This window comes from Trichoderma gamsii, assembly GCF_001481775.2.
Source record: "Trichoderma gamsii strain T6085 chromosome Unknown Scaffold_3.2, whole genome shotgun sequence".
Classification (NCBI taxonomy): domain Eukaryota; kingdom Fungi; phylum Ascomycota; class Sordariomycetes; order Hypocreales; family Hypocreaceae; genus Trichoderma; species Trichoderma gamsii.
This window is the reverse complement of record NW_020171340.1, coordinates 90,389-106,703: the sequence shown is the minus strand read 5'-3', so window position 1 is coordinate 106,703 and position 16,315 is coordinate 90,389. Positions and strand designations below refer to the sequence as shown.

At 51.2% G+C, this 16,315-nt stretch overlaps 3 protein-coding genes across 3 annotated transcripts; 1 reads left to right on the top strand and 2 right to left on the bottom strand.

Moving 5' to 3' along the window:
* Window positions 1–10,503: 10,503 nt before the first annotated feature.
* Window positions 10,504–12,850, bottom strand: TGAM01_v201047 (DNA topoisomerase III; the record flags this gene model as incomplete). Its single annotated transcript, XM_024548677.1, has 5 exons — window positions 10,504–11,891; window positions 11,962–12,131; window positions 12,195–12,373; window positions 12,429–12,608; window positions 12,716–12,850. The coding sequence occupies 5 exons, from the start codon at window positions 12,848–12,850 to the stop codon at window positions 10,504–10,506; spliced, it is 2,052 nt and encodes a 683-aa protein (XP_024406493.1).
* A 593-nt stretch (window positions 12,851–13,443) lies between these two features.
* TGAM01_v201046 (hypothetical protein) lies at window positions 13,444–14,782 on the top strand (the record flags this gene model as incomplete). Its single annotated transcript, XM_018806728.1, has 3 exons — window positions 13,444–13,878; window positions 13,953–14,017; window positions 14,074–14,782. The coding sequence occupies 3 exons, from the start codon at window positions 13,444–13,446 to the stop codon at window positions 14,780–14,782; spliced, it is 1,209 nt and encodes a 402-aa protein (XP_018660021.1).
* Window positions 14,783–15,009: 227 nt separating this feature from the next.
* TGAM01_v201045 (hypothetical protein) lies at window positions 15,010–16,108 on the bottom strand (the record flags this gene model as incomplete). Its single annotated transcript, XM_018806727.1, has 4 exons — window positions 15,010–15,770; window positions 15,834–15,902; window positions 15,952–15,973; window positions 16,040–16,108. 4 exons carry the CDS (start codon window positions 16,106–16,108, stop codon window positions 15,010–15,012), a joined length of 921 nt encoding a protein of 306 aa, XP_018660020.1.
* Window positions 16,109–16,315: the final 207 nt, after the last annotated feature.

Below are 16,315 nucleotides of genomic sequence, written 5' to 3'. Positions count from 1 at the left end.
CTCTCGTCTGTACGGAGTATCTCGCAACAGAGCCTTCTGTTGGCCTATCGCTTTCACTTGAACGTTTCTGTCTGCGGAATCCCACCCTCCGTGCCGTGCGGTGGCCGCTGTGGCCAGCTTTGCGATGACTATTCAATGCCAACGGATTGTATTCCTGCTGTCCGTTGGTTGGAGAGGCCTCCCCCGGATTTTGCCTGTTAGGGCTCCCCCTTTCTTCTTTTGGCTGGTACCTGTATCATAGAGGAGAGTACATGTAAATTATCAAAGACAGATTCATTGAGACATCCATTTACACTATTAACTATCATCGACACTATTGCACAACTGCATTTTTATTCATATTACCAACTAGTATTGCCATCTTCCATCTCGTGGTATACACGTGTAGGCATACCCGCCAAGTCGGATACTCTCCATTATGCATATCCCACATTCTTGAATCAAGCTTTTCCCGCCCTGCCGCGGCCCAGCGCCGCATTAGAGAAAAAGCCAAGCACGCCGAGACGCAAAGCCAAGAGCGCCGAGGCAGATGCTAATTTGTTTGTCGGGGCTACCTGAGGCTTATTGCTCTGGCGCCTCTCTTGGCATTGTGGCCACTGCACGTCAGCGGCCTCTACATTGAACAAGTACACGCATCTGATCGTTCCTATGAGCAATGTTTTTCTCTTCTCTTTTCAGCTCCCGCCGCCCCCAAATGCAACAAATGCGGTGACTAATACCCAATGAATCAACAAGCTTGACTTCTGTTCTCTCTTTTCTCTCTTTGCTTTTTTCTCACAGCTCGCTTGAGGTACTGGTGATTACTAGCAGCAGCAATAGTCCCGACTAGCGGACCAGGGCCTCTGCTTGCCCTGGAAACGTTGCTATCCTCCAAGCTGAGAAACATAGATTACGGAGACCAGGGGCTCTTCCTTCGTCGTCGGAGAATCAATCGAAACTGTCGTCGTGGCCCAGCTCCCCTATTGGCGGGCACCACGGACGCTACAAGCTCCGACTGCGCCGATGCTATACCCTTAAGAAGCATTAGTTTTGGAGCTGGATTACGGAATGTTCGTGTGTGTGCTCGCAACACGAGGGTTACCGAATCAGTGCTAGCAGTTGTTGAGTGCAAGTATCTTAGTACTGGCTGATACGTCCCGTTGCATCAAACAGTTCTCGCACGCTGAACGAGTCACACCAACAGCCGGCCTTGAGTGTTCTCGACCCAAAACCATCCATCGCATCCGGCAGGCGGGATAAAAGGGCCTGTTTAGCCTGCGTGTGTGCTTTGCGACTCTCTTTCCCGATTGGGGCAAATCGCCTTGGAAGAGAGAGGGCCAAGGCATGCACTATTGGATCCCGACTTTATCGTTATCTGCCTACTTTTATCTGAATACTCACAACTTAGGCTGTATACCTATTTCATACTGCTCACTTATATAGGCAATGCTATCTTGCGTGTGTAAAGCACTAGATGAGGTTGACTTTACTATGGCAAAAGAGGCTGTTGTAAAATGACATCAAGTCTAGAGCATCACTATTACCTCCAATTTTTGACTACTCTCTTATATCCGTATCGTTCCAGTTCCACCAACCAACAGACGTCAAACTCATTCATCCAACCTCTTCTAATCGACGTAGCATTTCTCCTCGGACCCTCAAATATGCCCCCGAGGCCAACTTACACAGCCTTCCATCCACCGTCGGTAGCCCGAACGAAGATATCTTGGCTACAGATACTGCTAGGGATAAAATGGCAATTCGAGCTCCAATATTCAATATCTCCCCTCCCTCCCCCTTTCGCCAAGACAAGCCATTCAGTCTGGGCATATCCACCGAACAAGCTCTATTGATAATCCTCCCCATTTGCCAAGACGCCGCTATCACTACTTGACACACAGTTGAACAGTGCGAAGGAGTCCCTTGCATCATACACGGCTTTCCTTGGAGCAGAATGGTGGCAGTGCAATTCAAGTCGATGGTCCTTGCGAAATGGCTTTTTGCTTTTGCCAAGCTGCACGTGGTTTCGAGAGAAGGGAAGAGGAAGGATCAGATCAGATACAATGACACCAGTAAGCATAAGCTTTTATTCCCGACGCAGAAAAGGTTTTGAGTAAAAGCCAAAAGATTTGGAATGATTCCCCATTACAATTTTCTCAACTTGCTATGCTATGATGGAAGACATCATCGTGTACTCTCTCTCATTTGCCACCTGTCAACTTCGCTCAGAGCGCACTGACTGCCTCTTGTAATTACACGAATCTTCACACATGGTAATGTCTTGGCGACGGGATCTTCGCTTGCCAAGCAACTTATCCAGTTCTAGATGTCTTGTCTTTCATCATCTCGGATTCCTTCTTTAATACTAGCACCGAGTATATCAAGATTTCTACGGTCATTAAGCTTACATCCTGGCCCTGAAGGATTTCTTCTGTCACTCTTTATAACGTTGCGCATTTGGGTATCCGACCCTGTCAAGCGGTTGTCAAAATGATAGAGATTGAGTAAATATTGAACACATAAGTGAAATACTATGCACATATAAAGGTGAAGACCAACCCACGCTAACGGTGCCCGCATTGGTGTTATGTACGCGGATACTCATTTTGCGGTCTCTGTTATTTAGAAACCCGCTTTCATGCCCCCCTCTTCATGAGAAGAAGCACAAATATAATGTAGGAATATATATAAACCTGTTCACACATGTATGTATACCGCAATATCTTTCCATGCGGCGTGAAAACGCCAGGAGCACATACTGTAATTCCCTGCAACTATTACAATTGAATTTCCTTGACAAGACTCCAACAGCCTCGTGTAATTTACTTAAAAAGACCAACGGAGTGACTTTCAATTGAAGTTACGCTTCAAATTTAAGATCTCGAAATAATTTTCATCATCAATTCTGCCGAAAAGAAAAAAAATACTATCAGACTGGCCCTGATACATATCCGTATCTGGCCTTTCCTTCACACCTTTGCCTTCAATGTTCTGAGCAACGATAAACATTGGTCCAGTTCAGCCATACCGACGCGCCTCAGCACATCCCCAGAATCTCACCGCCCCATCAACTCACTAGCCACGTTCCCCAATGATCTTCGATGCTCATGCGTAAATCGTAGCCACACTTGTATTGACAACTCAGCGAGCATCTCTAGCCTATGCCGGCAAAGGAAGAAAGGCTTGGGTATCATTCAGCCCCGGCTCCCTGCAGCAAACCTCGCATACAACAACTGCATAGAAGCGCTTAGAACTACCTGTAATACTAACACGTATTCCTTCTATGCCTTTGCTAGCCGGCATTGTGCGATGCATGCATAGCAGACAAAACTCGACTCCCCGCCTTTGAGCTTTGAGCAACACAGCAAATAAACCAATTAAACCGCTCTCTTACATGTACGACACACAAATCGCAAACAACAAACATGCCACACGAGGACACGCAAGCTTTGGGGAGCAGTGATTTATACTTCCATTATATGATAAACAAGTCTCGTAATGAGACCAGGAAGCGATCTGGTTAGGCCAGCCCTCCATTATTATTTTGAGGATTTTTGTTGTTTCTTCAGCCACCTTCAGTCCATCCTTCTCTTCTGAGGGTAGTATGGTACCTATAAAAGAGAGAAGCATCAAAAGCTTTGTCGCCTCTGCTTTCCTCTTGCCTCCTTTCTTCTCTTTTTTTGCTTTGCGCGTTGTAAAATCTCTTTAGCCAGCCCAAGTCACTTGGCTCCCAATCTCCCTCGCCCTTGTCCCAATCCTATATCTATAATTGCCAACCAATGCCGTCTCCTCTTGTGCAACATCAAGCAAGGGAGTGAAAGGGAAAAAAATAAATAAATGAAAAGCATCTGAAGTGGAGAAGTGTTGCAGATCGAGCCTAAAATGCCGCCTTCGGGCAGCTATAGCAGGTTTGAAATTCCCCCGTGTGCGGTGTTGAAAAAACCAGGCGCTTTCAGAAAAGCACCTTATTATTAGGATTTTTGGAGTTTCAAAGAGAACAGAAAAGAAGACGAAAAGAAGATGCGTATGTGCAAGAAAATATACCGTTATAGAAAAGCCGCCGATGAAGAAAATTGTTCCAAGGGTAGGCCATCCTATTACAGGACAACCATAAAAGTTTCGTCGTGAGACGAGGGTATAAGAGTTCTCCCGTACGCGGGTTTGTGTGCCACGAAGCATCAAGACACAATCGTTCGATATGCGTGACAGGGCATTAATTGTCAAAAGTGAGGAGACAAAATCCATCAGCGATCAACACTGAGATCAGCCTGTCCATTTTCTCTCCTCTTTTGAGAGTTTCATCCAAAGCCCAACATAAGCTAGGGTCGCATTGAGATAAGCGAGCCGCCCAAATGCTTCCCACATCCCTCCAGGTAGGCGGGACAAAGAGAATGAATCCCCGAGTTTAGAGGGGGAAAGCGAGGGGCCAAAACGCAAAACAGAAGCAATGCCGCGTGCGGAGTATCGAAAGTAAAAGGGTCCAGAAAAAATCAATGCGCGCAGAGCAAGCGTGTCATCATCAACATGAAAGGGTTTGATCCGGGACGCCGCCCCGACCATGTATGACACGTATTCCATGGTCCAGCCAACCAGTCCCATCCAGAACCAAGTTGAACCCTCCCACCGCGGGAACCCAAAGAAGCAAAGCCGTACCCACAAAGAAATGAAATAAGCAAAACGCCATGCATGCAGTTGGTAGTAGTAGTATTATACAGAACCCAGTCGAAGAAGGGCTTCGACGGCTTCGCGCTCCTGCGCATCGGAGGTGGCAGGGAACGCAGAATAGTCAATCTTGACTTGGGGAGGATTTGCCACGCCCCCAAAGTTGGAAGGCAATGTGCGCATCCCACCAGAGTACGTGTTGGATAGACCGGGCTCGAAAGCGGACGCCATGTTTGGGTAGGAGTCGGCCCGCAGGGCAGCGGCGCCAACGGCAGCCCAGTCCTCGTCGTCCGTGACGTCCTCTGGGTCATCATTCATAGCGACATCATCATCCGGCGCCTCGGAGCATGAAGCCGACGCAGAGTCGTCCATGGACATCTTGTCGGCCTCGTGCTCCATCATGGAGATGTCAAAGTGGTCATCGTGGGAGAACTGCACCGAGTCGCCACCGCTGGAACCAGCAGCGTGCAGCCTCGCCCTGCTCAAGCTCAAGCCCCGGCCGCTGGTCTTGAAAATGGGAATTCCAGCGGTGTAAGAGGATGGGCCGCTGGGCGGAGTTGCTTGACGTTGTCGGGCGGCTTGTCCCCGTCGGCGCGCATCCCATCGCCCCCAGCCCACCTTCTCGAAGACGACGTCTCCGTCAACTCCTCTGCCTTCGCCTCCGCGTCCTTCCAACGCCCCGACTACTACCCTTCGCGCCTTGGTCGGCGGGATACCGGAAAATCCAGGAACTGATGTAGTGAGATATCCCATGATGTGGCGGATGGCCAGAGGACCGTGGTTCAGCAGGATCTCTGGCAGGTGGTACTTGGCCAGCATGGAGCTGGTGATGGCGCCGGCCGATTCGAGCGCCGGAGACAGCGACCTTCCGTGGCTGCTGGCATTGTCATGGAGGTCCAAGTCAGAGTCGATGGCCTCGAGCTTGGCCTTCTGCAGCTGGGCCTTGAGGCCGTGGGCCGGCAAGGAGGGAGAAATGGAGTTTGGAGGGGTCGGGAGGTCCCGAGATCGTGTCACAGTCATCGCAGGATCGCTCCGAGCCGCTACAGCAGTTAAGTTGTCTCGGCTCAAGGAGGCCTGGGGGATATCACGAGCAGCAGTCGCCAAAGAAGCCATGTTTTCTTTTATACCGGAATTGCAAGAGATGCTTAGAAGCTCTAAGTCTGCGGCAAGGGACGCGGCTCTGGTCAGTATAAGTACTTTGGCCTTAGGAAACAGCTGGCGCATGCAAACAAAAAGGGATCCCCGTAAAAGGAATTTCAAACACAACAAGATAAAGTGGAAAAAGCATGCACAAGCACGCAGCAAGCAAGCAAGCAAGAGGCGGTGATAAACAGCCAGCCGTAATGCAAGTTTTGCTGGCAAAGGGGTTGAGTCACTGCCAGGGGTCGCGGCGGAGTACCTGTACGTACCAAAAGGAGCAAAATCCAGTGACAGCGGTGTTGACCTTGATGAGCCAGCGCTGGAGGCAGGCTGGGCAGATGAAGGACAGCGACGGGAAAAGGGCTTGGCTGGCAGGGGCTGGCGCGACGATCGAGACTGTGACAGCTGATTCCCGATGTGAATCGTTTGCACGGATCTGTGTTGTTGTGATTGCTTTGAGGGAGGAAAGGAAGAAGCGAAGAGGAATCGCGGGCGTGATGCGATTATGAAGGCCGTGTGTACTTCGCTTCCGTACTTCGTACATGCGCAGCGCAGGCACGAAATCCACGGCGACGTGTGGCAAGGCCGCGATTGCTAGCGCCACGCCCCGGCAAGTGGACAGGACAGTGACTGGTGCTGGGACGCTTGCAGCCTTGGAGACTTGGGGGGACCTGCTAAAACCCAAGCCGGGCGCCCCCTTCTGAAGAAAACCGGGGCTGTTGTTGTTGTGAAGAGAGGGGGAGTGGCGGTAGCGATGCGTGCTGGCCAGGCTGTGGCTCGGGGCTGGTACCGGCCAGTACTTGCTTGTACCTCCAGCTGGCTGTCCCATGACTCTGGCAAGCGTGGTTGGAGGCAGGGCGTTGACGCACACGATTTTGAAGCCATCCGTTTAATATCTGGCGTTTTTACATGTACTTACTGAGTAATAATCCTGTTACAAAGGGGCGTCCATCTGGCGTTTAACAGGATGCGTAATGAAGCAGAACAATAGCAAGAAGACCCCCTTTCTTTGTGCTGCTGCCTTGACGAAATCATGATGATCCAGTAATGGATGAAAGAAAGAACATGAACTAATGCACAGGGCAAATCAACGCCCAGCACGGCGCATGTCGGGCCAGCAAACAACTGGACTCATACGGAGTAGTAGCAGCGACGAGATGTGCCTACCGTATGGGGACTCGGCCCCAGCCACAGCAGGAATCGGCGCTGATACGCTGCGCGGCACGGCGTCCCGGAGCCCAATGCGACCATCTGCGCAGGCAGGGTAATACTTAAGCGTCGTTTTGCTGGAGCCAGGCAGGGAGGAGAGCAAGTGCGCTGTGCGCCAAGCGAGAGAGAGGGATTGCTTGTGGTTGGTGGTGACGGAATCGTGGTGGACATTTTGCTACTATTGCGCCAACCAGTACGATGAAGCCGGTTGAATGCTGATGTGCGAGATGAAGATGTATTTGATAGGTATATGGTCTACCTATCCATTTGCTTGCTGGTATAGATGAACCCCAAATGCAACACTATGAATGGTGCCCGAGAAGACGGTATACAGGCCCAAGTGTGCATCTACAATGGATGACAGCGATGATTCATATTACACTCATTCCCTCGTATAAACACTAACTGCGTGCCGTTCGTCAGCGACACCGGAGATCGAGCCTCCCGCGACGGTACCTACGCGATACCCGCCGCAGACAAACGACATGTCCGCTGACTTGATCCTTCCCTCCGTGTACCTGCACTAATACTCGTAATACTGAGCTGACTGCTCTCTTGTCTCCTGCATCGCTAAAGCGCGGGCAGGGCTATTTGGTTCATGTATATTCCTGACATACATGCTTCTTCGTCCTGGTACCGATACAAACACGGCATTCATCTACACGCCGTCCAGCTCGACCACGAGTAAGTGAGTCGCATATGCTCCGTCGTAGCTATGGATTAGACTACGAGATACCCTCTCCAGCCCCGCGGCCGTCGTCGCGCCGTCCTTTTGGCGGGGATCAATGGTTCGGGCCATTTCGGCCAACAGCCTAGGCAACGTGCAAGGCCAGCGTGCTTCCAAAGGCCGTTCGACGTTCCTAAACATTACCGTGGAGCTATCCAGACGGACCCATCCCCTGGCCCGAGTCTGGGGAACCAGCTAGCGCGCACATTCATCGCGGGCTGGCTCTCATTCGACGTTGCCAGAACCTCATCCCCGTCGAGCAAACCCGATGCTTTGCGCCTCGGACGATGGCTGGGCAGCTCGGCAGTAATCGCTGACGATTTGATTTGTGAGGGTGCGCACAGAAAATAATTATCAGGTTTTGTTTCAGAGGACGTAACAGCAACTCAGCACGCAGTTACTGCCGACAAGGTTCATGTTCTCGAAGAAGCCCCGCCAGGCGGATAACTCCTACTTTCCTCCGTACCCAGCATCATATAAGCAGCACGGCCTCGCACGTCAGCAGACAGCGTCATGATATTGATTGCGATACTGTATGGCATGTGACCAGGCCCATCATGATATGAAAGCGCGCACAAACCAAAATATCACAAAGCCCTGATTCTAGGGCTTTGGCCGCGGGTGTAGGCGAGAGCCAACAGCGCCAGTTCGCATCGCGATAAGCATCAAAACCCCATCGCGGGAAATCGACATCGCGCGCCAACAACAGCCTCTGTAGTGAGCGGGGGCGTGCCGTTAGCTGGCCAGGCTAGAGTAGCTCGAGGCTCCGTCGACGTCGGCTTTGATGATGAACCGTCTAGTACGGAGTTCGAATCCACTTCAAACCAGCGTGCCATGACGCTGAAAGACTACGGAGAGCCGTGGGCAGACCCGATTGCCCGAGTGGGCAGGCTAGGAAGCCGAAGCGTTGTAACAAGGCCGCTTCTCTCCCCGCCGACGTGAGATGAGGCCTGGAGAAGCTATCAAGAGCACTTACTCGTGTCAAACCGTCTCAGCTGTCCTGCCGCGCAAACAAGTCTCATGCCGCCAATGCACAGAACACGGCTAATGAGTACATGTAGAACAGCCAGGCTGCTGGCTACTACACTTAATGCGCGAGAGACACATCCGACGTTATGGACTGCAAAGCGCGCATCCGTATCCGCCAAAGGGGGGTTCACTTACACGCCCAATGTTCGGCGCCAACGTTGACGGCGCGCACACCTAACAGAAATGCCAGGCCAATATGCCGTCCCAAAGCCCATACATGGACATGCTAAATGCGCCTTTTACCAAAGGCCCAAGGCAGCCAATCGGGGCAGCCCGCCAGCGCAGATGGTCGGATTGACGGGATGCGCTGCGACAAGCAAGCAAATCAGCCGATCTGATCTTCACCAAGGAGTCCACAAATAAAGTCAAGTTTGACACGATGAAACTCGCCAGTCTCAATCACGGCGTGTGTGACCTCTGTATCAATCACCGGACCAGGCGGGAGCAATTTATGGAACCAGCAACTCCCGTTGCCTGTCCGTACCTACATCGTCTACCTAAGCGCGGATGCGTGGGATAGACGAATACATCCATGGGTGTATGTAGAAAGGGGCCATATATACATATGCTCTTTCTAGACGATTCTCAGGTATTATGCGGCCGCGGACTCTGTTTCTGCCCGTCACCGAGTTGTTTGCAGATGTCCAAGATAAGCTGCCACTCAACACCACCGAAGCGGCCTTATCGCAGCGACAAGTATTCCCCCCATGTCCGCATACTGTGCTCGATACTGTGTCTTGTCACAGCCAGGCTTCCCTGCCAGCGCCTCTTAAACGAGGGAATGCTGTGCAACCATCACGTTGCGCTCGAGAGATAAGCTGATTGGTATCCCCAGTCCAGACGACTCGTTATTCTCGCAGTGACCCCCCATGTGACCCTCCATCTGGCCAGATACTGGTGTGTGAGCAGCTGTGTAAGTGGTATTAGGTGAGTTAGCGACAAGTTAGCAGTGTTGTTAGCATGAGCCACGGGCTCAGTTCAGAGGCGTGTGTTGATGGTGCGTCAGCCACGCCGAAACTTGGCCCCGCGGCCATTTTCTCGAAAACGGATCGATTTAGCGATAAGAGCGATTATTCACCTCGCCCACTTTTTCTTTTTTCCATCATCCCACATGCACGGTAATTATTGGATTTCGAGGGCTAAAGCCCCCATTTTCGTATAACGAACTTCCCCCTTGTGTGGAGATGATTTATTCTGCTGAAAAAGAGGTACTACTGTAGTCTTCGTTTTGGAAATGACGTACGGATGAACAGGTACGGGTGCGGTTTTCATTCTAGTGATCGGCGGCTACGGTGTGCTTTGGCTATGGACTTGTTGCACACCCCCTCCTCCTCCTAAATGGAGTACAGTACTGTACCCACGAGAGAACCTTGGTAGCTTCATGCTCTAAAATTGAAAATGGCATCTACTTGGGTGCTATTTATATGTATATGGCCTAGTGTCGATAAGGGGAAGCGTAGATGACGCGCTCTCGAGTCACGGCAAGGGATGGGAATACAAACTGTTTTCAGTTTTGTGCGTATCATCGTGATGGGGAATAGGGTTTGTGACCCCCTGATTGATTCGATCGAAAGTCATCATGTTTTTACATGGAATGATTTATATGAAAAGGGGGTAGTCGATACAAGCAAAAAGACATGCTCGCCATGCAATAAAGGAACACTGTAAGCTGTGTGAGTCTGAGTCGACAACTATGCTCCTGGTCTCTGGCCAAAGACAAACTCGCGGCAAGCCTACATATACATGTAAAAATGTTATTAGACGATTATTACTTGCCAAAGAACATTGGGAAAAGTAACAGCTTTTTGACTTACCTGCTTAAGGACTCCCACTTGTTCCTGCGACTGCAAGAACACCTGTTTATACTGCGCGATGCTCTGCTCGAGAACCGCCCGGCGCGTCGTGCTCCCCTCGCAAATGGCCTTCATCTGGAGCTCCATCTCCTTGCGCAGAAAGGGCTTGCCAAGGCTCATTTCGAAGCTCATCCGGTCGAAGCCCAGGATAAGGGCTACGCCAAGCTGAGTCGGCACAAACACTTTCAGCCCACTTGCTCGCCCCCCTCTTGCTGAGGCGCCTCCTCCGCGGCCTCGGCCTCCTCTTCCACGACCGCGGCCCCCGCCTCGTGCAGCCGGGGCTCCATTTGCTTCTTCCTCGTCGTTTTCTCCTGCTGCTCCTCCGGCGGTGTCGTTTCCCCTCATTATTGTCGCTACGTATTCTCGGTCTTGGATCTTTTGGATGTGCTCCGCCATGGTGGCGTCGGTTCCGATACCGTTGGCGTCCATGAGCGCAATGAGGTCTCCTTCGGTGAGGTAGTTTGGCGGTGACGTCTTGCCTTCTGTCATCATTGCTTCTGAGGGCTCGAATTGCTCTCCAACGGTGAATTTGGGAAGTTCTGTGGTGTTGTTCCAGCTTTCGTATACGTAGACATCCAGGTAGTTACGTTCAAGTACAATGACTCCCCGTGTACTGAAGTACTCATCTCCAAACTGGAGTTCAATATCGGTTGCCATGCCCTTGGCATCTTCGGAGCAGCATGCGAGGAATCGACGTGTTACATACTCGTATAGCCGTCCTTCGTCGTAGCTCAATACAGATGGTGCTACATGCGCAATGGGATGGATAGGTGGATGAGCCTTGTCGTCGTGTCTCCCCTCTCTTGGTTGTTGGAAGCCGCCATTGACGAGTCCCTGGGCGAAAGGGCCCCAGCGTTGATCCGTCGTCTGTTTTTGAACTAGAGCTCTCAAGTTCATGCCTTTGTCGAAGCGATCGGTTTCTGTTCTCGGGTAGCTGATGAATCCCTTGTTGTAGAGGCCTTCTGCTACCGTCATGGCCTGCTGACCAGACATTCGCAGCAAGCGAGTGGCTGCCTTTTGAAGTTCAACGGTGGTGAGAGGCAACGGCTTGAATTTTCGAGTTGGTTTTTCCTGCACTTTGGTGACTTTGGCCTTTTTTGCGTCGAGACATCTCTCGTATAGCAACACAGCTGTCATTCTGTCAAAGAGACGGTTCCTGGCCCAGGAAAAGCGAACTTGCTTGCCCTCCTTGTTGTGTGTCAACGAGATGCCCCAGAACGGCTCAGGGACAAAGTTCTTGACGCGAAAATACCGATCCACCACGAATCCCAGAGTTGGAAATTGGCATGATCCTATGATATTTCATTAGCTAAAAGTCATAAACATTATCATAATGGATAGGGAGGGAATGTCGTCTTGTACCATAACTCAGAACCAGCTCGGCCAGAGGTCCGCCTAGAGGCTTGAGGTTATTTGTTATGAATCGCGTAAACGCGTATCCAATGCGAAGATCCAGCTCTATTCTTGCTGAAACGGCATTGACCTGCTTCTCGTCTAATTCGACAAGACGTCTAGCAGCCGCTAACACATGTCTGGAAAATAAAATGTCAGTATACATCATATCAATATGTAGGAACTTTGCATTGAATCCATACGCTCGTTCCACATTGCTGAATCTGGCACGCTTTACTTGGATGGCAGCGTTGCCCACCTTTGCCGCGTCGACAATCTCCTGTCCAATGTGTTCTCCCTCCCGATCACAATCGGTCCATATCACCAGCAGACGAGCATATTTGGCCTGATCTGCTATATTCTTGGCGATATCTCGTTTGTCCTATTCAAAACTCATCAGTATTATATCCCTTTGCACAGTACTAGTGTTAACTCACATCATGGACATTCTTCACAATAGGTGCAGTGAAGAGTGATTCTGGTGGCGGATGACTCCAGTTCTTGTACTCATTGGTGAACTCGACGTTGGTGAGATGGCCTGTAACGCAGGTCATGGTGACGGATGAGCTTCCCCATTGCTGGCCAAAGTCAAAGTCAAACGCGTAATTCTTGATGTACTTGTTGCGTGTATTATGCTTGCGTTACCGCTGCGTCAGTCCAGTGTACATGTATATAAAAACCACGGGAGAGCAGTGATTCTGGGCGCTACATGTAGGAAACGCACTGTTGCAAAGGATCCTCCAGAGAGATGGCCGGCCACAGCCTTGGAGATGGATGGCTTCTCAGCCACGCATAGGACTCTCATATCTCCAAGCCGGGGTGCGAGTCGATGAAAAGGGCGAGGCTGGGTGAATCTCATGCCCTCTACTCTTACTCGAGATTCACGTCTCTTCAAATTTTTCCCACCCCCTGGATGCGGCTGCACTTCAACCCCGCCTGCCGTCTATAAGTCACCGATGTGTGAAGAATATCTCAGCTGTCATTCTGCGCAACTCACGGCCCAGCAGCCTCGTCTTCTCGACAGCTGCGCGCTCAAGCAATCGCACAAGCCAAGATTTTACCCAGCATGGACCAATCTCATGCAAGGTAGGTAGGTACCTCAAACATGTACACTCGCCTCCAGTTCATCACACGTAGCCCCGCCACGCCGCTAGCTTCATGCTCTCCTGCCTAAACTCTGTGCCACGGCGCGCGCACTTAATGCAACAGCTCAGCACATCACAGCGCTGAAGCTCGAGGCAAACGCGCGCTGAAACACGACGCTAAGCCGCGCCTCGATCAGCAGCAACGCCGCCTGCTGAAGACATCGGCCAAAGAGCTAACCCATCAGTGGCGGCACGGCCCCTTTATTGGTCCGCCACGCTCGCAAACCTTCACTCATACTACTAAGACAGCGGCAAGTCATCGATTGCAAGACAAACTGTAATACGGCACGATCGATTACGCGCCGCCATGGCCAGCTACATAAAGTCAATGCCTGCGCTCGACAGGCTGTTCGCCTCGTTCAACATCTTCAAAGCTCCCGCCATGGTGCTGCCGCAGGTGAAATCTCTGCACGAGTGCGTCGACTACCGCAAGGTCGTTGAGCCTTTCGTGCCGCAACTCTACGAGCTGCCCTTCCGCTTCTGGGAGAACATTAGCAGCCTCGAGGGCATAAAGTCCGTCTACGTGACGACGAACCCGCTGGTTTCTGGCTTCTTTCTTGCCCTGGTCTTTGGGCTTCTCACTCTGATCGCGTCCGAGATCAACCGCAACTACTCGCAGGTCGACCGCCTGTGGAGCATCTTGCCGAACCTCTTTGTTGTCCACACCGCGATATGGGCTCGTCTGGCCGGTGTGCCGCATGATCGGGTGGACTTGATTGCCGCATTTACTACGATCTGGAGTGTAAGTCTGAGTCACTTGCCGTCTATCTGGGGCGTGAATCACGAAAAACTTGCTGACACGGGGATTTGTCTCAGATTCGACTGACGTACAACTACTGGAGGCGCGGCGGCTACAGCATTGGCTCAGAAGACTACAGATGGTAAGGGCCCTTTGACTCTCCCTCGAAATGACGTCTAGGAAGCTAATTTTTCACAGGAACATTGTCAAGGCGAAAACTCACCCAATCCTGTGGTTCATCTTCAATCTTACCTTCATCTCATTCTTCCAGTGCATTCTCCTGTTTCTCTTCTCTGGCGTTCCAACGTACGTCATTTTACTGTCGTCCCAGTTGGAGCCTGGCATTCAACCGGTCGATCTGGTCTTTTTCGGTGTCGAGGTCCTTCTTGTCGTCAGCGAATTCATAAGCGACGGCCAGCAATGGGCTTACCAAACCGCAAAGTACAGATATCATGATGATGATGAGCTCACTCGTGGATACACGTCAGCTGAACTGGAACGGGGCTTCGTCGCCAAGGGTCTCTGGGCATACAGCAGACACCCCAACTTCTTTGCCGAGCAGTCTATCTGGTTCATCCTCTACTCGTGGAGCTGCTTTGCCGCCAACACTCCGTACAGCTGGGCCGGCACCGGGGCTGTTCTCCTCGTTTTGCTCTTCCAGGGGTCCACCAATCTCACTGAGAGAATCACCGCCGGAAAATACCCAGAGTACAAGGCATACCAGAAGCACGTCGGCATGTTCATTCCCAAGACGCTGGCCCCTTACAGGACCCCCTCACCAAAAGTCATCAGGTCGAGCGATCTAGCTAGACGCGCGGAGCAGAAGCAAGTAGAGGCCAAGCAGAAGGACGTGGAGGCGAAGCAGAAGGCCAAGAGAAGAAGCAGGGTTGAAAAGGATGAGTATTAGGCACGCAGTCCTGAGATTCTTCAAATGTAATGGCCTCGCTCTGTCAGCATTTTTTTGTGTGAAGGAGGAGTTTAATGAGATTATGGTTCACAATGTCATTCATGAAAACTTTGAAGGGCAATCTTGAAAAGTCGTTTTTTGGATATTCTTGTTTTATATGTCTATGATATCATACCATGTCGTCTTAAAGGAAATCTAATCTAGAGTATAGGTAGTCTAAAATGATTCTATGCACCCTGAAGGAGATCGCCCAGTTTATCAGCGTAGTAAGCAGGCACGGCAACAGGGTCCTCGCAATCCCAGTCCTTTTTCTGATGGACACCCGTCAACACATGCAATGTTCCACCCAGCTTTCCCTCGATGCCAAACTTGATGTCTGTGTTGAGTCTGTCTCCCACCATGCACGTCTTGGCGCGATCAAGCTGGAATTTCCCCTCAACGGCGTCCATCATGGCCTGGCTCGGCTTTCCAAGCACCGTAGGCTGCTCGCCAAGAGCGTAAGCAAGGGGAATCATGCACGACCCGGCGCCGAGGAAGAACTCGTGGTGCATGGGCAGCGTGGAATCCGCATTCGTCGCCAGGAAGACGGCGCCTTTCCGGACGTAGTGGAAGCCGAGCGCAATCTTCAAGTAGTTGATGTGGAAGTCCAGGCCGCACAGGACAACGCCGACTTCCGGGTCCAGCATCGAGCCGTTGGCAATGTTCTCAAAGTCCGCCGGCGTGATGTCTCGCCTGAAGCTGGCGTCCGTGCCGCCGATGAAGGGGATGCCCTCCGAGGCCAGCTCGACTTCCATGCCGGACTCACCAATGGCAAAGACCTTGTTCTTGCCGGGAGGCAGCTTGAGGATGCGGTTGATGTAGATGGCGGCGGAGTAGGAGGAGCCAAAGACATCTTCGGCCTCGCAGGGGATGTTTAGCTTGGCGAGTTTCTTGACATAGTCTTCCCGTGACTTTGTAGAATTGTTTGTTACAAAGACAACTCTCTTGCCTGGTGAGCGGTAAGCTTTCAGTGTTCAAGATGGTTTTTTCGGTCATCTCTCGGCATCCAAACCTTTTGACTTGAGAAGGGTGATTGTCTCAGGGACGCCCTCGTACGCATGGTCTCCATTCCATAATACACCTAGTTGTGTGAGAATTTACTTGAAGATTCAATAAATGAGTCTGCTCACCATCGCAGTCGAACAAGAACGTCTATGGTGTTTTGTGAGTGAGGCTATCATTATATGTGGGTTTGGAAGCAAAGGTAAAATCACTCACGTCAAACTTGTCAATGAACTCCTTGATCCCAGCGCTGTCGCCGGTGAGGTATTTCGGCGTTGCAGCCATCTTTGCGTCTATGAGATTTTATGATGATGGAGAATTGAAACCTGGACGAGAACAATCCCGTCTCAATTAAACAATCTCCAGCCGAGCGGTGAATAGGTTAGTAGGCTCTTCATAATGAGTCAGGATACTCGGCGTCTTGGAAACGGTGTAAGATTATGCTTAGTCAGTCATATCACAGCTGCAAAGTCCACGCTGCAGCCGCTGGAA